At 48.8% G+C, this 22,200-nt stretch overlaps 1 protein-coding gene across 2 annotated transcripts in view; it reads left to right on the top strand.

The window, feature by feature from the left end:
* Positions 1 to 22,200, top strand: part of hpse2 (heparanase 2) — a 378,585-nt gene that overhangs the window by 245,755 nt on the left and 110,630 nt on the right. The window contains exons 7-8 of one of the 2 annotated variants that reach the window (XM_072479598.1): positions 8,108 to 8,192; positions 19,726 to 19,832. In XM_072479598.1, coding sequence (XP_072335699.1) covers positions 8,108 to 8,192; positions 19,726 to 19,832 — 192 coding nt within the window. Of the gene's footprint in view, positions 1 to 8,107; positions 8,202 to 19,725; positions 19,833 to 22,200 lie in introns of both variants that reach the window. The other variant, XM_072479597.1, reaches the window with a different exon arrangement.

Below are 22,200 nucleotides of genomic sequence, written 5' to 3'. Positions count from 1 at the left end.
TCAGTGACAACTCTAACAGCGGTATGTCCATTATGGGGTGGGTCGGATCACCTACAAAACATCCAATGACTGATTTTCTCCGTTGGAGGAATCACCACTCTCTCAATCCCTACCCTCCCAGGGTGCTGGGACTGTGTCGGCACTGTCAGCGGCCACGGTTGAGGGCAAGAGGGTGATGATAACCCGCAGAGAGCTGAGCGCTGGTGTTCCTCAATCTAGGCCACAGTCTGACCCCTGCCTGTCTGCTGAGTGCTCGCTCACACCCATCAGCTGCACGTGATATGCCCGGGAGGGGAAGAGGAGTCCAGCACCTCCGCGCCCGGGGAGATGGGATTTGTGCTTGACCGACAATCGACAGTGCCCCCCCCCCCCAGTGCCCACTCAGTGATCCTCGAACTGCTTAGCCCTCCGTGCTCTACCGCTGCATCTAGATGTGTCCCCAAGATGCACATCATGGGTGTAGGCAGCCAGCTGTTTACCGCGTCCCGTGGCCTTCGCTGCCCCTGGCAGTTGTCCTCTGGGGGAGCTCTCGTGTTGGAAGGCCCTGGCGCACTTGCCCCGGGTGCTGACTGCGAGACCCGCCGTTGTCAGAGGAAGTCGGGGGAGTGGTCAAAGACCGAGCAGATGTGAGGATTCACCAGCCCCCCCACCCCCGATGATCTGTCAAACGTGAGCCAGACAGACTGACCCAGCCCCCCCCATCTGACCGCTGGTGCTGGCCTTTCCGGGGTGCGCCCCCCCCCACTACCCACCTCCCAAGAGAACACGTCGGAGGAGAGTTCCGAGGAGGCCACCGTTATTGCGGCACAGCTGTCACTTCCACCAGTGCAGAGACACGCACCTCGGTGGGCGACGGTAGTCGTTAGGCTTCTGGGCCACAATCTGATGAGCACCACACAGCTGCTGCTGATGCACGACAGGATGGAGGCAGGAACCCCCAGACGTGACAGCAGGCAGAGGTCTCTGGAGGAAGTGGCAGTGGCAGTTTGCTGTATTCACAAGTTAAATAAATGACCAGTTCTCAGTTCTGGTGGGGTTGTTTATGGGTGAAGGCTGGCCCGGGCACTGGGAAAACTCTTTTTTTTTTGAATAGCGATCTTAGACATCCACCTGAACAGGAAACTATCTCATCGGAAGATTGACAACAACATTGAACCATTTATTTCCCAGTTACTATATGTTCTGGCAACATCTCACAACCGAGCACCAACAGTGAATGTCTCTCTAATGTTCCTGTTTGTTGCACTGCATCAACAACAACAACTTTTATTTATACAACACCTTCAATGTAATGAAATTGCCCAAGGCTCTTCACTGGAGTATTAGAAAGGAAAGTGTGATACTGAGCCACTTGAGGAGATATTAAGTCAGGTAACTGATAGCTTGGCCAGAAAGTTGGATATAGGGAGTGCCTTAAAGAAGGAGAGGGGGAGTGGTGTACGGGACTTTACAGCCTTGGCAGCTGAAGGTTAAAATTGGGAATGCTCAAGGGGCCAGAATTCGAGGAGCCCAGACATCAGAGGGTTGTGGGGCTGGAGGAGAATACAGAAATAGGGAGGGGGCGAGGCCATGGAGGGATTTGAAACCAAGGAGGGTATTAAAATCAAGATGCAGTCATCACGGTATGGTCCCTTTAAGACTGGTGCGCAACCCTGTGCGTGACACATATGCTGCACTGTTCTGCACATTCCAGGTTGTTTCACTACACCATGGCTTAGAGAGTCTACTGAAACAACAGGAGCTCAATCCTCACAGATGTATTACATAAAGTTAGGCTGCTTACAGGTCCAGCAAACTCCAAACATTTGTTATGGGCCAGGGTTTAGGGAACCCCAAAGTGTATCATGGAGTTCACCTGATCCACAACTAGTAATAGATTGTGGTATGGGGAGCACACGGCCCACTCTACAGGTGTGGTACTTCAGAAATGGACAAATATTTTTTCAAACAGCAAAACAATGTTTATTCTATGAACTCAAATTAACATTTCTAAAACAAACAGTGAACATCTTAGCAGCAGTAAATCAAATACGCCCCCCCAAAGAATACAACACTAAGTAATCTGTAAGCTGTCCCTTTAACACCCAGAAGACTTAACAAACCTTTAAGCAGAAGCACATCAGGATTTACATTCACTACTGAAAACATTTATAATTCTGAATTCACCAAATGATCCAGAGATAGTCTTTCATGGCAGAGAGAACAGCAGTACAGCTACTTTGTCTGACTTCAGCTGCAACACACTGAAAAACGAAACCAAAAAAACACAGACACACCCAAGCTTTTCTCAAAGTGAAACTAAAAAGTAGAGCCAGAGCTCAGCTCCACCCACACTCTGACATCACTGCAGTAACATGAGCAGCCAAACATTTCTTAAAGCGACATTCTCATGACACATTCACATTCAGGGAACAAATTCAGCAAAAGTACCTTTTCAAAGTCTGGCTGAGAGGGTGAGATGAGCAAAGCTTCCACAAACAACAAAAAAAAAGATCAGGACCGGAATTCTCCAGTCGTCGAGATTCACTTTTCCGGCTGGCAGAGCCCCCTTGCCAGGGAGCTTCCTGGTGGCGTGGGGTGGTTTCAATGCGACATACTGTTGGCAAACAGCGGGAGGATAAAATCTCGCTGCCAGCGAATGGCGTGGCACCGGGAAACAGGTGGCTGGTGAACTGCAGAATCTAACAGCGGATAACGGGCGGGATTTTCCAGTCATTCCCGCCAGTGGGACCTTCCGTGCCTGCCGATGGCACAACCCTATTCTTCCCCTCTCCCCCCCCGAATCCCCGGCCGTGGAGGGTGTGAACAACGGGAAACCCCATTGACAGCTGGGGGGGAGGGAGGGGTGCGATGTGTGGAAAATCCTGCTGGTTTAGCTCAGTGGGCTAGACAGCTGGTTTGTGATGCAGGACAAAGCCAGCAGCGCGGGTTCAATTCCCGTACCAGCTGAGAATTCAGAATTCTCCCTCTTTGTACCCGAATAGGCGCCGGAATGTGGCGACCAGGGGCTTTTCATTGCAGTGTTAATGTAAGCCTACTTTTGGCAACAGAGGTTATTTATTTATTTATATTGTTTCTGTGTTGGTTGAGGGATAAGAGCTGCCGGAGAACCTCCAGGCTTTCCTTTCAAATACTGCCGTAGGTTCTGCTATGTCCACCAGAGAAGGCGCAAGAGGCTTTGGTCGAATGCCTCGCCTCCCTGAGAGCAGAGCACTCCGTCAGTACGACGCTGACTCGAATCTGAAATGGGTCTTGAACCCTCAGCGCTCTGACTCCGAGGTGAGAGTGAGGCACAGGGGAATATTCAACTGGTTCACTTCTCCACGTCTGTCGTGAAAACTGTGAAGAAAGTGAATGTAGCAGTGATACAGAATGAACGTTGCTATACCTTCAATCATGTACATTGGTGGATATTCTCCAGCTGCCATGCGCTCGTGCATATCCTGCTACCTCAGGATAATTCCACGAGAGGCCCGAAACGGGATTTCCGCCAAGGGCCAAACAGTTTCCCATTCTCCCGGCACGTTCCAGCTGGCATGGTCGCCTTCGCTTCATTTAGAGATGCGGGATCTGTTTGAGGATGGATTCTCCCGGCTCCTGAAATTCCCCCACCTGCTGGTGGGAATCATTACTGGTCTCCAAAAATGGGGGGAGGACTGAAGAGGAGGTGGCCTGATGAGGGGGCATTAAGGAAAGGGGGGGGGAGTATTTGGCGACCCCATAGTGGGGTGTCACTCACCTGGGATGGGGGTCCGCTGTGTTATGGGCCAGGGTTTTAGAGAACCCCAAAGTGTATCATGGAGTTCACCTGACCCACAACTTTTAATAGATTGTGGTATGGGGAGCACACGGCCCACTCTACAGGTGTGGTACAGCAGAAATGGAAAAGTATTTTTTAAAGCAAAACAGTGTTTATTCTATGAACTCAAGTTCACCTTTTTAAAACATACAGTGAACATCTGAGCAACAATTAATTCAAATACAACCCCCAAAGACTACAACACTAAGTAAACCTTTAAGCTTTCCTTTTTAACATCCATACGACTTAAAAACAAAACCTTTATCAGAAGCACATCAGGTTAAAGTCACTACTGAAAACATTTATAATTCTGAATTCACCAAATAATCAAGAGATAGTTTTTTGATGGCAGAGGGAACAGCAGTACACCTGCTTGGTCTGGCTTCAGCTCCAACATTGAAAATGAAACTAAAATACACCCTGCAGCAAACGGCCTAAAACGAAAGTAAAAAAGCTGACAGACAGCCCAGCTCCACCCACTCTCTGACGTCACTGCAGTAGTAAACAACCATTTCTTAAAGGTACTCTCACTACAGATATTTATATGCACACCCATTTATAAACACCCATTTCTTAAAGGTGCTCTCACATGTGGCACCTTGCAAAAGGTTGCTGCATAAGATAAAGATGCATGGCATTAAGGGGAAAGTAGTAGCATGGATAGAGGATTGGTTAATTAATAGAAAGCAAAGAGTGGGGATTAATGGGTGTTTCTCTGGTTGGCAATCAGTAGCTAGTGGTGTCCCTCAGGGATCAGTGTTGGGCCCACAACTGTTCACAATTTACATAGATGATTTGGAGTTGGGGACCAAGGGCAATGTGTCCAAGTTTGCAGACGACACTAAGATAAGTGGTAAAGCAAAAAGTGCAGAGGATACTGGAAGTCTGCAGAGGGATTTGGATAGGCTAAGTGAATGGGCTAGGGTCTGGCAGATGGAATACAATGTTGACAAATGTGAGGTTATCCATTTTGGTAGGAATAACGGCAAAAGGGATTATTATTTAAATGATAAAGTATTAAAACATGCTGCTGTGCAGAGAGACCTGGGTGTGCTAGTGCATGAGTCGCAAAAAGTTGGTTTACTGGTGCAACAGGTGATTAAGAAAGCAAATGGAATTTTGTCCTTCATTGCTAGAGGGATGGAGTTTAAAACTAGGGAGGTTATGCTGCAATTGTATAAGGTGTTAGTGAGGCCACACCTGGAGTATTGTGTTCAGTTTTGGTCTCCTTACTTGAGAAAGGACTGGCACTGGAGGGTGTGCAGAGGAGATTCACTAGGTTAATCCCAGAGCTGAAGGGGTTGGATTACGAGGAGAGGTTGAGTAGACTGGGACTGTACTCGTTGGAATTTAGAAGGATGAGGGGGGATCTTATAGAAACATATAAAATTATGAAGGGAATAGATAGGATAGATGCGGGCAGGTTGTTTCCACTGGCGGGTGAAAGCAGAACTAGGGGGCATAGCCTCAAAATAAGGGGAAGTAGATTTAGGACTGAGTATAGGAGGAACTTCTTCACCCAAAGGGTTGTGAATCTATGGAATTCCTTGCCCAGTAAAGCAGTAGAGGCTCCTTCATTAAATGTTTTTAAGATAAAGATAGATAGTTTTTTGAAGAATAAAGGGATTAAGGGTTATGGTGTTTGGGCCGGAAAGTGGAGCTGAGTCCACAAAAGATCAGCCATGATCTCATTGAATGGTGGCGCAGGCTCGAGGGGCCAGATGGCCTACTCCTGCTCCTAGTTCTTATGTTCTTATGACAGCTGGTACCGACGATTGGGGGAGGGGCCTGATGCTGTCGACTGTGGGGGAGGGGAGGAATGGCCAGAGGGTTAGTCTGAGATCGGGGCGCTCTTCAAAAATGGCACCCCGATCGGTGAGGAGCCGGACCTGCCGGTACCTCCAGGTCCCGCACACCTCACTCAGGGCACAGTTCACCCCATCCCCCAAAGTGAGTTGATTGCGGTCTGGATGGTGCGAACCTGGCAGAAATCGAACATTGTTTCCCGCCAAAGTCCACATTTAGAACTTTTGGGGGAGAATTGCGCCCATTATTTGTAAAGCCATGCCAAGAACATTGTCAGCCGTGAGCCTTTAATTATGACAGTCTTTATATTTGACTTTGAAAATGATGGACAAATCTTGAACTAATCGACAGGGTAAGTGAAAGGGAGGTGATCTAGTACCCTCCAATTTTGCAGAGACCAGATGAAGGTCAGGTTTGTTTGTTTACTGGTTTATTAAAGCATATGCAGGGGAGTTACCCAGAGAATCCTAACAATGCAGAAGGAGGCCATTCAGCCCATCGAGCCTGCACAGACCCTCCGAAGAGAGCACTCTACTTCGAGAGCATTCATTCCCCCACTTTATCATGTAACCCCGCACATTGATCATACCAACACATCTAACCTGCACGTCTTTGTACTATGGGAGGAAACCGGAGAACCCAGAGGAAATCCACGCAGACACGGGGAGGACGTGCAAACTCCACCCAAGGTCAGAATTTAACCTGGGTCCCTGGCGCTGTGAGGCAGCAGTGCTAACCACTGTGTCAACGTGCATTACAAGGTGTACAAGCTACCTGATCAACTATAATACAAAATTCTTATACTGTTATACAGCTAATAGTTCATTTACATTTCCCAATCACTATGTTACACATTGTTATTCTCCTATCTCTGTCCAATTGTGTCTGTTAATGAAGACAACTAAGTTAATACATTACATTCTAGGCATGCACATGTGGTTATAAAATCCAATCACTACCAGAGCTCGTATGCGTGATACTTTAAACCTTTTCTATTTTTGTAACTCATGTACTTGTGTTTGACCCAGCCTCCTCCTGTGTCCATTGTTCTTATCTCTTTTTAACCCGTTTCGCAAGCAAGATGGTGTAGCTACATGGTGAGTTAACCCGACAGAGGTGTACAGGTTCAGATAAGGTTTGCAAAGGAAAGTTGTCCTCATTACCTGATGGCACAAGGGCTGGGGGGGGGCGGGGGGGGGGGGCGGGGGGGGGGGGGCACAGATTTCAGGTTTTGAGAAAGAGATCTAAGAGATCTCTCCTAGCAGCACGGTAGCACAGTGGTTAGCACATAGCGCCAGGGTCCCAGGTTCGATTCCCAGCTTGGGTCACTGTCTGTGCGGAGTCTGCACATCCTCCCCGTGTGTGCGTGGGTTTCCTCCGGGTGCTCCGGTTTCCTCCCACAGTCCAAAGATGTGCGGTTTAGGTGGATTGGCCATGCTAAATCGCCCTTAGTGTCTAAAAAAGGTTAGGTAAGGTGGGGTTACGGGGATTGGGTGGAAGTGTGGGGATAGGGTGGAGGTGTGGGCTTAGGTGCTGCGCTCTTTCCAAGGGCCGGTGTAGACTCGATGGGCCGAATGGCCTCCTTCTGCACTGTAAATTCTTTGATTCTCTGATTCTTTGAACTGTGAGGAAACAGCAAGTGGCAATGATCTGTAACTCTGGCACTCGAGAGAAATAACCAGACAAGACTATAGTGATAGAGTGAGGGAATAGGACTGACTGGATTGCTCTACAGAGAGCCAGTGGGTTGAATTGCCACCTTCTGTTCAATAATAACTCTGTGACGACTGCCTCACAGCTCCAGGGTCCCAGGTTCGATTCCCGGCTTGGGTCACTGTCTGTGCAGAGTCTGCACGTTCTCCCCGTGTGTGCGTGGGTTTCCTCCGGGTGCTCCGGTTTCCTTCGACAGTCAAAAGACGTGCAGGTTAGGTGGATTGGCCAGGATAAATTGCCCTTAGTGTCCAAAATTGCCCTTAGTGTTGGGTGGGGTTACTGGGGTTATGGGGATAGGGTGGAGGTGTGCGGTTGGGTAGGGTGCTCTTTCCAAGAGCCGGTGCAGACTCGATGGGCCGAATGGCCTCCTTCTGCACTGTAAATTCTATGAATCTGCACGTTCTCCCCGTGTCTGCGTGGGTTTCGTCCGGGTGCTCCGGTTTCCTCCCACAGTCCAAAGGCTTGTTGCTCCAGAGAGGTGAGTTCAAATTTGGTTCAAAATAGGTAATTTGGACATTCAGAATTCTCCCTCTGTGTACCTGAACAGGCGCCGGAGTGTGGCGATTAGGGGCTTTTCACAGTAGCTTAATTGCAGTGTTAATAAGCCTACTTGTGACAATAAAGATTATTATTATTAAATTTAGTGCCTGTGGAATGACTTAATTCCCAACTAGCATAGTTTTGTTCTAAAACATCTTGAAGGCCGTGTAAATCTCAGGTCTTTGAGCAGTTTGGCAGTGTAATCAGTCACTTGCTCTGTTAATACGTCCTGCTGTGTGTCTGTTCCAGTTACTACATTGATGACCAAACAGTGAATGTGGCTGATTTTATGAAAACGCGCCTGTTGGACACTCTCTCCGATCAGATTGCCAAGGTACACAGGGTGAGTTTCTTTACTTCTGCTGGTTAATGTAGACATCAAATAGCAACAGAAGAGCAGTAAATCGGAGTGACATTGTAACCAGATTCCTGGGCTCCTGGGCTGAAGGTGTGCGTGTGTGGGGGGGGGGAGGGGGGGGGGGTGGTGTTTGGGGGGGTGGGGGACTGGGGAAGGTCGCATGGATTTCTGATGCTGGTTGGATGTCAAACCCTCACACCCGATCCATTTTGAGGATGTGGGTACCACAGCAAAGGTCAGCATTTATTGTATATCCCTTGAGAGGGTAGTGGTGAGCTGCCTTCTTGAACTGCTAAAGACCATGTGGAGTAGGTACACCCACTGTGCCTTGACCTGGAAAGGTTTGATACAGCGGAGTGGCTAACTCAGCCATTTCAGAGGACATATAAGAGTCAGTCGCACTGCTGTGGACCTGGAGTCACACATAGGCCAGACCAGGTAAGGGCAGCAGATTCCCTCCACTTAAGGAGATTAGAGAACCAGCTGAAACATTATGACAATCTGTCAGGTCTCAATCGTTTTTAAATAACACTTTAATTCCAGATATGTTAATTAATCGGATTTAAATTCTCCCAGCTGCCATGGTGGGATTTGAACTCACCTCTCTGGAGCAACAAGTCAGGACTCTGGCCCAGTCACAGTACCACAAAGCTCCTGCCCAGTTTATCCAGCAGTGTTAGAAAAGTGTTGTGTGCTTTATATTTTCCGACCCGTGAGGGATGCCAGTGGAAGGTTCTATAATAGAATTCTGAATTAGTTACAGCACAGTGACTGCCATTCACTCCTGCAATCCTTGTTGGGTCTCTGCAAGGGAAATGGAGCAAGTCCGACTCCCCTGTCCTTTCCCATAGTGCTGCAATTCCTTCCCTTCCAGGTGCTGATGCAATTCCCTTTTGAAACCCAGTCACCCTAAATCCGCGTCCTCAGGTTTGTAGTTTGCTGCCTTGTTCACAAAGGCAGGCAGTCTTTACCAGTGTCTTATCTCAAAGCTAGGAGTCCACAAGAGGTTTCGGGCCATCGAGGGAGTTGATCGCACCAGTAACATCACCAGGCATGCGCCGTATCAATCACATTTCAACTTCCGAGGGAACAAGGACTTACAGAAGTGTCCTTTGGCGCTGAGCAGGAAGCTAACCGCAGGGTAACTGCGGGATCCTCCGAGAACAAGTATTAGTCACGGTAAAATACTTTGTACAGTTCAGGGGCTGGATTCCCCCATCTGCGTGTTTCTTCTTGGCGTGTCGTTCATAGAACATAGAACATTACAGCGCAGTACAGGCCCTTCGGCCCTCGATGTTGCGCCGACCTGTGTAATCACTCTAAAGCCCATCTACACTATTCCCTTATCGTCCATATGTCTATCGAATGACCATTTGAATGCCCTTAGTGTTGGCGAGTCCACTACTGTTGCAGGCAGGGTATTCCACGCCCTTACTACCCTCTGAGTAAAAAACCTACCTCTGAGATCTGTCTTATATCTATCTACCCTCAATTTAAAGGTATGTCCCCTCGTGCTAGACATCACCATCCGAGGAAGAAGGCTCTCACTGTCCACCCTATCCAATCCTCTGATCATCTTGTATGCCTCAATTAAGTCACCTCTTAACCTTCTTCTCTCTAACGAAAACAGCCTTAAGTCCCTCAGCCTTTCCTCATAAGATCTTCCCTCCATACCAGGCAACATTCTGGTAAATCTCCTCTGCATCCTTTCCAATGCTTCCACATCCTTCCTATAATGCGGCGACCAGAATTGCACGCAATACTCCAAATGCGGCTGCACCAGAGTTTTGTACAGCTGCAACATGACCTCCTGGCTCCAAAACTCAATCCCTCTACCAATAAAAGCTAACAAACCGTAAGCCTTCTTAACAACCCTCTCAACCTGGGTGGCAACTTCCAGGGATCTATGTACATGGACACCGAGATCTCTCTGCTCATCCACACTGCCAAGAATCTTACCATTAGCCCAGTACTCTGACTTCCTGTTATTCCTTCCAAAATGAATCACCTGACACTTTTCTGCATTAAACTCCATTTGCCACCTCTCAGCCCAGCGCTGCAGCTTATCTATGTCCCTCTGTAACTTGTAACATCCGTCCGCACTGTCCACAACTCCACCGACTTTAGTGTCATCTGCAAATTTACTCACCCATCCTTCTACGCCCTCCTCCAGGTCATTTATAAAAATGACAAACAGCAGTGGCCCCAAAACAGATCCTTGTGGTACACGACTAATAATTGGACTCCAGTCTGAAAATTTCCCATCAATCACCACCCTCTGTCTTCCAGCTAGCCAATTTCTGATCCAAACTGCTAAATCACCCTGAATCCCATGCCTCCGTATTTTCTGCAGTAGCCTACCGTGGGGAACCTTATCAAACGCTTTACTGAAATCCATATGCACCACATCAACTGCTGTACCCTATCCACCTGATTGGTCATCTTCTCAAAGAACTCATTAAGGTTTGTGAGCCACGACCTACCCTTCACAAAACTGTGTTGACTATCTCTAATCAAATTATTCCTTTCCAGATGATTATACATCCTATTTCTTATAAACCTTTCCAAGATTTTGCCCACAACAGAAGTAAGGCTCACTGGTCTATAGTTATCGGGGTTGTCTCTACTCCCCTTCTTGAACAAGGGGACTGGTGGAAGGATTCTATCTTCCCACCACTTGTCAATGGAATTTCCCATTGGAACCACCCTCACCCCGCCGGAAAGCCCGTGGGGGAGGGGGGATGGGTGCACTGCCAGCGGGAAAAGTGTGTCGCGACAGCCAGAGAATTCCGCCCCAGACCGCACGTTGCGATATTACGGCGAAAGGGGCCAGCTCTCCCAGCTGATGGTCTGTAACTGCTGCTGAAACCAATTGCTGAGAAGCTGACTGCAGCGCCCTCTGTTGGCCATTAGCGCCGTCACGTCCTCGGAACTCATTCAGTCCCCAGAGTGGGTTTTTTATTTATTAGAGGGAGTTGACATCCTCCGCTAACTTTCCCATTGGGAAGCAGCATGCTTCAACGCGGCATCCCTCCCAAGCGGGTAAAGCCCATGAATAGAACAATAATTGAAAGAATAATCATTAATCACCCACGGTTTATTTTCTCGTCTCTCTTCTCTCTGCCTTGGAACCGTAGAAAGGTTATGGTGCAGAAAGAGGCCATCCGGCCCACTGTTTTTGCCCCGGGCAAGAAGAGAAAAAAGTAAACCAGCCGCTCATTTTAATTCCACTTTCCAGCGCCTGGTTCCGTTACCTTGCAGGTTCCAGCACCTCAGGTGTAGATCCAGGTTCCTTTTAAAGGAGGTGAGCCCCTGAGTCTCAGTTAATTCAGGCAGTGAATTCCATACACCCTCGGAGTGAAAAAGCTTTTCCTCATGTCCCCTATAATCCTCATAACTTAAATCTATTTCCCTGGTGATTGATCCCTCAGTTTGGGGAATCAATTCTTCCCTGTCTTGGCACCTCATCATTTTGTACACCTCAATTAGGTCACCCTTCATCTTCCTCTGTTCTAAGGAAAACAACCCTAGCCTATCCAATCTCTCCTCATAGCTGCAATTTTCTAGCCCTGGCAACATTCTTGTAAATCTCCTCTGCACTCTCCCCAGAGCAATTATGTCCCTCCTGTAATGTGGTGACCAGAACTGTACACAGAATTACAACTGTGGCCTCACCAGCATTTTATCCAGTTCCAGCATTATATCCAATTCCAGCATTTTATCCAGTTCCAGCATTATATCGCTACTTTTGTATTTAGTGCCTCACCAAATGAAGAAAAGCACTCTATATGCTTTCTTGACCACCTTGTCCAGCTGTCCTGTCATCTTCAAGGACCTGTGGACATGCACTTCCTCAACCCCTCCCAATATCTCCGCATTTATTCAGAATTCACTTGCTTTGTTTGCTCTTCCCAAATGCGTTACCTCACACTTTTCCGGAGTGAATTCCATTTGCCATTTCCTTGCCTACTGGAGTCGGCACTACCCTCCTCACTATCACCTACACGGCCAAATTTTGTGTCATCTGCAAATTTCCCAATCATGCCTCTCACATTTAAGTCCAAATTGTTAATATATACAACAAACAGCAAGGGCCCCAAGACTGATCCCTCTGGAACACCATTGGAAGTTGCCCCCATTTGCATAAACATCAATTGACCATTACCGTTTGTTTCCTGTCACTGAGCCAATTTTGGATCTAGCCTGCTGCCGTCCCTGTTTCCTATTAGATCTCATTTTTCTGGCCAGTCTGCAGTGTGGGCCTTATCAAATGCCGTACTGAAATCCATATAGACAACATCCACTGCACTACCCTAATCACTCCTCCTTGCTACGTCCTCAAAAAATGCTATTAACTTTGTATGGCATGATCTTCACACCAATAAAACCATGCTGTCTATCCCGAATCAATATGTGCCTTTTTAAGTGACAGTTTATCCTGTCTCTCAGAATTGTTTCTAATACGTTGCTCACCACCGAAGTCAGACTGACCGGCCTATAGTTTTCTGGCCTATCCCTCGTACTCTTTTTAAATAATAGTGCAATGTTCTCAGAAGTTCAATCCTCTGGGAGCTTGCCTGTATCTAGTGAGGATCCTCAGAGCATCCGTTATTTCCTCCCTGGCTTCCTTCAACAGCCTGGGATTCAATCCATCTGGCCCTGGCAATTTATCAAGGTTACTAGTCCCACCAGTACTTTCTCTCCAACTATGCTTATTGTACCTAAGATTTCACAGTCCTCCTCTTTAACTAGAATATCTGCATCATCCCTCTCCTTAGTGAAGACAGAGACAAAGTGCAGGCACGATCGAATGGCCTCGTTGAGAGCCCAACTCTGTGATGTGACAAGGCTGTTAAATTTCGCAAGAGGCCTCTCACAGGATTTGTGATGCTCGGAACACCTTGCTAGATCTTACGAGACCTCATGAGACATCGCGATCTGGATCTTGCCCTCGCTGGGTGAGATCCAGGTTAACTTATTTAAATGAGTTATTAGGCTCATTTAAATATGTCTGCACCTGATTATCCCGAGCCCGGGAATAAACGAACTCCCATACCTGGGAGACCTCACCATAGCCTCAATAACACTGGTTCACACAAACATGGACCAGGTGTAACGGCACTTTGGGGGGGGGCTCTGGGCAGGGTGGTACCCACTATCCCTAAAATGGTCCCCCACGACTACTTCATCCACTTGACCAGCTTCATTTCCTGAGACTGAATCTAGAATTGCTCCCCCTGTTATCATAGGCTTTACAGTGCAGAAGGAGACCACTCGGCCCATCGAATCTGCACCGGCCCTTGGAAAGAGCACCCTACTTTTTAAAAATAAATTTGGAGTACCCAATTCATTTTTCCAATTAAGGGGCAATTTAGCGTGGCGAATCCACCTGCCCTGCACATCTTTGGGTTGTGGGGGCGAAACCCACGCAAACACGGGGAGAATGTGTAAACTCCACACGGACAGTGACCCAGAGCCGGGATCGAACCTGGGACCTTAGCGCCGTGAGGCTGCAACGCTACCCACTGTGCCACCGTGCTGTCCGAAGAGCACCCTACTTAAGAGCACCTCTTGTTGGGTTCGTTACACGCTGGCTAGAAAGAGTTTTCTTGAATACAGTTTTTCTGGCTGATATGACATGATAGATAAGAATTGAACCAGGTGAGAGCAAGTCCAGTGCAGTTGGATGACAGAGGAGAGGTATTGGAGGAAAATGGTGTGTCAAAGACTGCAGACAGAGGAGCGGGAATAGTGTAGGCTTCAAATCAAAGTTACTGTGAAAAGCCCCTAGTCGCCACTTTCCGGCGCCTGTTCGGGGAGGCTGGTACGGGAATTGAACCGTGCTGCTGGCCTGCCTTGGTCTGCTTTAAAAGCCAGCGATTTAGCCCAGTGTGCTAAACCAGCCCCTGGTAGGCTTACATTAACACTGCAATGAAGTTGCGGCACAGTAGCACAGTGGTTAGCACTGCTCCTTCACAGATCCAGGGTCCCAGGTTAGATTCCCGCTTGGGTCACTGTCTGCGTGGAGTCTGTACGGTCTCTCCATGTCTGTGTGTGTTTCCTCCGGGTTTTCCGGTTTCCTCCCACAAGCTTTCAAAGCCAGCGATTTAGCCCAGTGTGCTAAACCAGCCCCTGGTTTGCACAGGAGTTTGCACATTCTCCCCGTGTTTGCGAGGGTTTCGCCCCCACAACCCAAAGATTTTGTTGTGAGATTCTGACTCTGTTCTTTAGGCATATACCTGGCCTGAAGTGAATCTGGCCTTCTGTTTCTGTCCCGAAAGGTGGGGAGGTGGTGGCATGGCAGTAATGTTGTTGGATTGTAATCCAGAGACCCGGCTTAAGGCTGCGGGGGGGACATGGGTTCAAATCCCACCTTGGCAATTGGTGAAATTTGAATTCCATTAATAAAATATGGAGCTAGTCCAGGACGCGCGAGCCAGCCAAAGGAGGGGCACTATTTTGCGGGCTGGGTCCGCGAGCGGCCTCCGCCATGTAGCACGGCGCAGCTGCTGCAGGCCGCCGCCGTACGCTTGCGCGCCCACGGACCCGGATGTCGCCGGGTGCTCGGCGCTGCCGGCATGTTAGCCCCCAGCAAAACGGGGAATCGCCGGCCGTTATACGCCATCTTTTCACCGTTCCCACGCCAGCATGAGTACATAGCCTCAGAATCGGGGAGTCCAGCCACCCCCCCCCCCCCAATCTGGTTCACCCTTTAGGGAAGGAAATCTGCCGTCCTTACCTGGTCTGGCCTATATGTGACTCCAGATCCATCCAGACCAGCAATGTCGTGGACTCTGAAATGACTTTTGCCATAGCCCAGCAAGCCACTCAGTTCAAGGGCAATTAGGAATGGGCGGCACGGTGGCACAGTAGTTAGCCCAGCTGCCTCACAGGGCAAAGGACCCGGGTTCGATCCCGAACTAGGGTGACTGTCTATGTGACCTTTGCACATTCTCCCCGTGCCTCCGGTTTCCGCCCACACTCCAAAGATGTGTCGATTAGGCAGATTCGCCGTGCGACATTGTCCCTTAGTGTCCAACGACTGGAGAATTCTGGCCTATTTTTCAAAAGAGTGAGGCAAGAGGATGGAGGAAGGCTGGGAGAGTGTGCTGCGGCAAGACAGGAGCAGTCGGACGTTGGTGACATTGGGTGAGGTTGACATCAATGAAGCCAGCAGCACTGCCTTGGCCTGAGAATGTATTTCTCCATTGGTGCAAGCCAAGAAACTCAGGAGTCTTAGAAACAGCTGTCCGGCTGCCTGAGAATTTAGTTGAATGGATTTGATAGAAATTTTACTTTAAAAGAAGAATCTCTTGTTCTTCACGTTACTACAGAGCGCCTGCTGTATCAGAAGCCTCCTGCTGTGGCTAAGAATGTAGCGTTAAGAGAAACAGTGTTCGGCTGGCTCAAAGTGGTGGTGTTTTTGAACCTGAACAACATGTACTGGCCGCCCAGTGGCTCAAGTGAATTAGTGTTCGATTCCCAGTAAAGTAAAAACAAATGATGCCTGCAGACCTGACTCGTTGAGTTGCTGGCTGTGGACGAACTCGCCTCGGAATTTGATTTTTCTCATCTGGCCTACCAAACAAGGAACGGGAGGTTTATTTCTGTTGAGAGCCCCAGATAGTACACTGCCAATCCTGGAGAGGGGGCGAGGTGAATCAGCAGGCTGGGGTTTGCTGATGTTAACCTTGGGTTCCCAGAGTCTGGGAATATCGGATGGGAGGAGAGTCTGGAGAAAGAAGGAAAGGAGATCCAATGGTTTCAAAGTCATAGATTAGCGTAGAATTTACAGTGCAGAAGGAGGTCATTCGGCCCATCGAGTCCGCACCGGCTCTTGGAAAGAGCACCCTACCCAAGGTCAACACCTCCACCCTATCCCCATAACCCAGTAACCCCACCCAACACTAAGGGCAACTTTGGACACAACCAGTGTCCCACAATTTTGGTCCCAGGGATGAATTTTGACATGGTTGGGGAGAACGGAAAAATCGACCTGTCTTCAACTGCTGTGCTCAAAATGATCGCTTGTCTGAAGAGTCTGGGGGAGGAATTTAGCTTGATGCAGGGTCTGGGAAGAGAAACGCAATTGGCCAAATTTCTATCACTCTCCAGTGATACTTGCTGAATATACATTCGCGTGGACAACACTGGGTCCGCGATGGTGCCTTTCGCTGTCAAACGCACAACAAACACATTTCCCGGCCAACAGATGGGGAGAGTCAAAATATTCGGGACGTTGAAGGGAGAAAATTGGCAAGAATAAAATAACCCAAAAGATTCCATTTTCTAGTTGATGAGTGCTTGTGAAAGGCTTTGTTGGATGGAGGCCTTCATTCTGGTCGCTGCTGTTTAACAATGTGCAGCAAGGTGCTTTGTTCCCCATAAGGCCAGGTTCTCTGTTCCTAAGTGTTGACACCAGGTAGGATACATGGACTTCCACAACGGCAAAACTGGCGCCGCACCTGGACCGATTCAGCGACTGCGGAGGGGCTGGAACCGGCACCACGTGGAACACAATCGATTCCAATGAGAAACGGTGCGGGTTTCGCCGGGTCCGTGATTGACACTCAGGAGGCTGACAAGCTGCAGCCGCAAATACTCATTGCAATCCCCACACGCACTCATCCCATCCAACATAATGGCCGAAGAATACCGAGTCAGGTGCGCTAATGACATGCCAACGGCGTTTACTGTACCTGCCGAGTGGAATCGCATTGACGCCGCTGTTGAGGCGCTGGAGAATTGCGATTTGGCGTGAAACCGGCAGATTTTGGTATCAAAACCAATCCTCTCCGCCCAATCGCGTTTCCCGATTTCGGCACCGGCTGACGGAGAATCCCGCCCATGGTTCGCGGGCTCCTGTTTGAGCCCCAGTTGCCTGAGGCTTGGCAGAAAGCACATCATGGCTTGCTCAACCTCTCGGCCTCCTTACCGTGGAAAACATTCTGGAGCCAAATGACTCGTCCGACTGGATCCAAAGTGACCTCCTGGTCACTCGTGCTCACCTGATTGGCTTGGATGAGGGCACTGCTGAGGAGAGCTGCAGTGACACGGTCCCAGTAGCAGTTATGGTGAGTGCAAGTCCCCTGGGAGATTAGGGGATAGAAAGATCGAAGAATAGATGGACTACAGAACCATGCCATTCAGCCCCTCAAATCTGTTCCATCATTCAAGCAGACCATGCAAATTCACTACTTGCTTCTGATCTACCTTTAGCATCAATCTCCGGCTCAAAAGCTCCACCTCTTTCACCACCCAAAGCCTTTTGATGGGGAGCGAGTTCTGCATTTCCACTATTCTTTGTATAAATATCGCCACAGTCCCAGAGGACCCGAGGCTGCTTTGCCCTTTGAGGGGGAGAGCTGACTGGTGGCGATTTAACCTGAGGATCACCACACCTCAGGCGAGGGGCAACGTTGAGAAGGTGGGGCCTTCATGAATAACCTCAGCTGGTGCATGGATTAAACCCGCGCTATTGGCGTCTCTGCATCATTAACCAGCCGTCCAGGCAACTGAGCTAACTAAGCCCTTTCTTCGTATACACACAGACCCATCCACATACACGGGACACACGCCCATACACAAACCCACCCATGTACACAGACACATACCCACATACACAGACACACACACACAGGCCCACTCACAGACACAGAAGCACTTACACACACCCACACACAAACAGACCCACCCACATACATAGACCCACCCACATACACAGACCCACCCACATACACAGACCCACCCACATACACAGACCCACACTCATACACAGACCCACACTCACACACAGACCCACACTCACACGCAGTTCCACTCACATACACAGAAGCACTCGCACACACCCACTTACACAGACCCACACTCACACACAGACCCACTCAAATACACAGAAGCAGTCCCATACATGCACAGATAGGCACATGCACTTACACATACATGCACCCACAGACGCACCCATATACATAGACATACCAAAAAGAAAATGCTGGAAAATCTCAGCAGGTCTGGCAGCATCCGTAGGGGTAGAAAAAAGCTAACGTTTCGAGTCCAGATGACCCTTTGTCAAAAGTCTAATCGAGTGGTTCGCATGACATTCTAAAGTGCACGGCCGAAAGTTGTTTAGATCATTAAGATCATAGAACTTACAGTGCAGAAGGAGGCCATTCAGCCCATCGAGTCTGCACTGGCCCTTGGAAAGAGCACCCTACCCAAGCCCCATGCCTCCACCCTATCCCCCTTTATCCCCGTAACCCAGTAACCCCACTTAACGTTTTTGGACACTAAGGGCAATTTAGCACGGCCAATCCACCTAACCTGTACATCTTTGGACTGTGGGAGGAAACCGGAGCACCCGGAGGAAACCCACGCACACACGGGGAGAACGTGCAGACTCCACACAGCAGTGACCCAAGCCGGGAATCGAACCTGGGACCCTGGAGCTGTGAAGCGACTGTGCTAACCACTATGCTACCGTGCTTCGAATGAAAGCCTTCAAACTACTTCACCACACCTTGTTGTTTTGTGTGCCGGTGCTCATGGCGAGCCCCTGTTTTACAATAAAATGGCAGAGCTATCACAAAGATAATTGGGGAAAGGGTCATAAGAACACAAGAAATAGGTGAAGGGGTAGGCCTGATCTCCTTTCAAGCTTGTGTGGCCATTCAGTCAGAACACGGCTGATGTATCACAATTCCAGTTGTCTTTCCAGTCCCATACGCCATGACTCCTTTAGAACCTGAAAACCTATTGATCTCAGCCCTGAATATACTCGGCAATGGAGCGTTCTCTCCCCACAGGGGTAAAGAATCCCAATTTTTCACAATACTTTGCATGAATAAATTTCTTATCGTCTCTCAATCCTAAATCTCCATAATTTCGGGACTGTCAGTTCTCAAACCCGCCACCCCGCCCCAACAGGTAGGACAAACAACCTCCCAATGCCCACCCTGCCAAGCCATCGAAGAATTATATACATAAGACCATAAGACAGAGGAGCAGAATTAGGCCACTCGGCCCATCGAGTCTGCTCCGCCATTCAATCATGGCTGATATTTTTCTCATCCCCATTCTCCATCTATATTTTAGTGAGATGATTCCCCATACTTCAAAACGCCAAAGAATGTAGGCCCAGGCTTGCTCTATTTCTCCCCATGGGGCAACCCTCTCATCCCAGGAAGTAAGGGTGGCACTGACAGGAAGTGTGTACGTTGAATATGGTATCGATGTTCTGTCAGGGTTTCCTGAACTCTCCCCAACTCTGAAGCGTTGCCGTGTTGTAAGTGAAACGTTAATATCATTGAGATTGTTACAGGTGTGTTGAGAAATAATTTTGCCGTGGATTGCGAGAAGGATTGGTAGCCAGTTATGTGAGCTGCTCAGTGAAAAGGAGGATAGACGATGCAGACTGCAGTTAACTGGACCCCACTCCAGCCGCACTTCAATCCTCCACCTTTTATTTTCTTTGATTGCATCAAAAATTATTTCCAGTATTTTCCTCCAACAGGTTGTGAACTCACACGCGCCAGGGAAGAAGGTGTGGCTTGCAGGGGTAGGGCCAGCATGGACTGGAGGAACTACCAACCTTTCCGACACTTATGCAGCAGGATTTCTGTAAGTATCCTGTGCGTATGTTTCAATACTCTGCCCATGTGTGTTGGTATCAATTGCACAGATGTCATGAAAACTGTGCCACAGATGAGGCTGTTCAGGATGAAAGGCAGTTTTTTTTTAAAAGTACAAAACGTAGTCACCTGATTTCAAAAACAAATACAAACTAGAATTCTTCCCCGTCTAAAGTAAATCTGCACAGACTGTATAGCCACTCGGCCCAACTGATCTTTGCCAATGTTGATGCTCTGCACAACTTTGTTCTTGACCTCATCCAACTTCACCAGCCCATCACTCTACTCCTTTACACCTTCCTGTACTTATCCAGCTTCTCCTTAAATGGATCTGTGTGCCCTTCACCCAACCAGACCCGCTCAGCAAGTTCCACATTCGCATCATTATCTGAAGGAACCGCCAAGTTACCAGGTCGAATTTTCTCAGGTCTTCTCCCGCTTTGCCGTCAGAGCGGTGATGAGAGCTCTTGCTCATGTTCATTGTTGGCGGTCCGGACAAGTCCAGCGGAGGCTTCCCGGCAACGTTGGTACATGGTATGGTGAGAGTGCAAGCATGTGGCCGAATCTCGCGCCAGTTAATGGAAAGCATTCCGAAAATCATGGCGCTGAATGGGAGCCCGCTGTGAAAGGTGCAGGCAAAACGGGGTGGAGAGCTTTCATCGTTCAGAACTACTTTGTCAAATTGCCGTGTTACGCCAGGTGATAAAATTGATATTTTATCAATTTTTTCTAAATATTCAATAGCAATATAGGATTATGGGAAATAGGAGCAGGAGTGGGCCATTCAGTCTGTCAAGCCTGTTCTGCTATTCAGTTACATGGAACATACAGTGCAGAAGGAGGCCATTCGGCCCATCGAGTCTGCACCGACCCACTTAAGCCCTCACCTCCACCCTATCCCCATAACCCAATAACCCCTCCTAACCATTTTGGTCACTAAGGGCAATTTATCATGGCCAATCCACCTAACCTGCACGTCTTTGGACTGTGGGAGGAAACCGGAGCACCTGGACGAAACCCACGCAGACACGGGGGGAACGTGCAGACTCCGCACAGACAGTGACCCAGCGGGGAATCGAACCTGGGACCCTGGCGCTGTGAAGCCACAGTGCTATCCACTTGTGCTACCGTGCTGCCCTGAATCATGGCTGATCATCAACCTCTTAGGCTATTCTTCCCCCTATTCCCACTTCCCTCAATGTGATTAATATCCAAATATCTATCACTTTCTATCTTGAATCGGCTCAATGATGGAGCTTCCACAATCCTCTCGAGTAAATAATTCCAAGGATTCACCACCCTGAGTGAAGAAATTCCTTCTCACACAACAATACAACAAGGGGCTGGTTTAGCACAGTGGGCTAAATAGCTGGCTTGTAATTAATGCAGAACGCTGCCAGCAACGCGGGTTCAATTCCCGTACTGGCCTCCCCGAACAGGTGCCGGAATGTGGCGACTAGGGGCTTTTCACAGTAACTTCATTGAAACCTACTTGTGACGTTTGAGGGGCATCTGTGATGTCTCAGGGGCATTGTGACATTTAAGGGGCATCTTGACAAATACATGAACAGGATGGGAATAGAGGGATACGGACCCGGAAGTGTAGAAGATTGTAGTTTAGACAGGCAGCATGGTCGGCACAGGCTTGGAGGGCCGAAGGGCCTGTTCCTGTGCCGTACCTTTCTTTGTGCTTTGTTATCATAAGTGATTATTACGATCATATAAGGCAGTGTTTCATTTGCACTATCGGTGAACTACTTGTGGCTGACCCTGGTGAACAGTGACCACATTAAAGTCCACGTTAGCTCTTATGCAAACAGTCACTACTGGACAGGTATTGCTTGTGGCATGATCGTTCCAACTGAGAGTCAAAGACAGTTAACAGGCATTTTCCCAATGGCCGTTCTTGCTATAAGGAGGTGGCGGTGAGTGGTCCTCCTCTTTCTCTTCCCTCATTTGCATAGACAACATAAAACAATAAATAGAATAGGACAGCATCGCACAGAAGGAGACCACTCAGCCCATCAAGTCTGTGTTAGCTCATTGGAAGAGCAATCGAGTCCATAGAAAATAGAATTTACAGTGCAGAAGGAGGCCATTCGGCCCATCGATTCTGCACCGGCTCTTGGAAAGAGCACCCTACCCAAGGTCCACACCTCCACCCTATCCCCATAACCCAGTAACCCCACCCAACACCGAGGGCAATTTTGGACACTAAGGGCAATTTTAGCACTGCCAATCCACCTAACCTGCACAACTTTGGACTGTGGGAGGAAACCGGAGCACCCGGAGGAAACCCACGCACACACGGGGATAATGTGCAGACTCCGCACAGACAGTGACCCAAGCCGGGAATC

Source organism: Scyliorhinus torazame, chromosome 16 (genome assembly GCF_047496885.1).
Source record: "Scyliorhinus torazame isolate Kashiwa2021f chromosome 16, sScyTor2.1, whole genome shotgun sequence".
NCBI lineage: Eukaryota > Metazoa > Chordata > Chondrichthyes > Carcharhiniformes > Scyliorhinidae > Scyliorhinus > Scyliorhinus torazame.
Note: the sequence above shows the minus strand (reverse complement) of the source record. Positions and strands in the feature narration are given on the sequence as shown.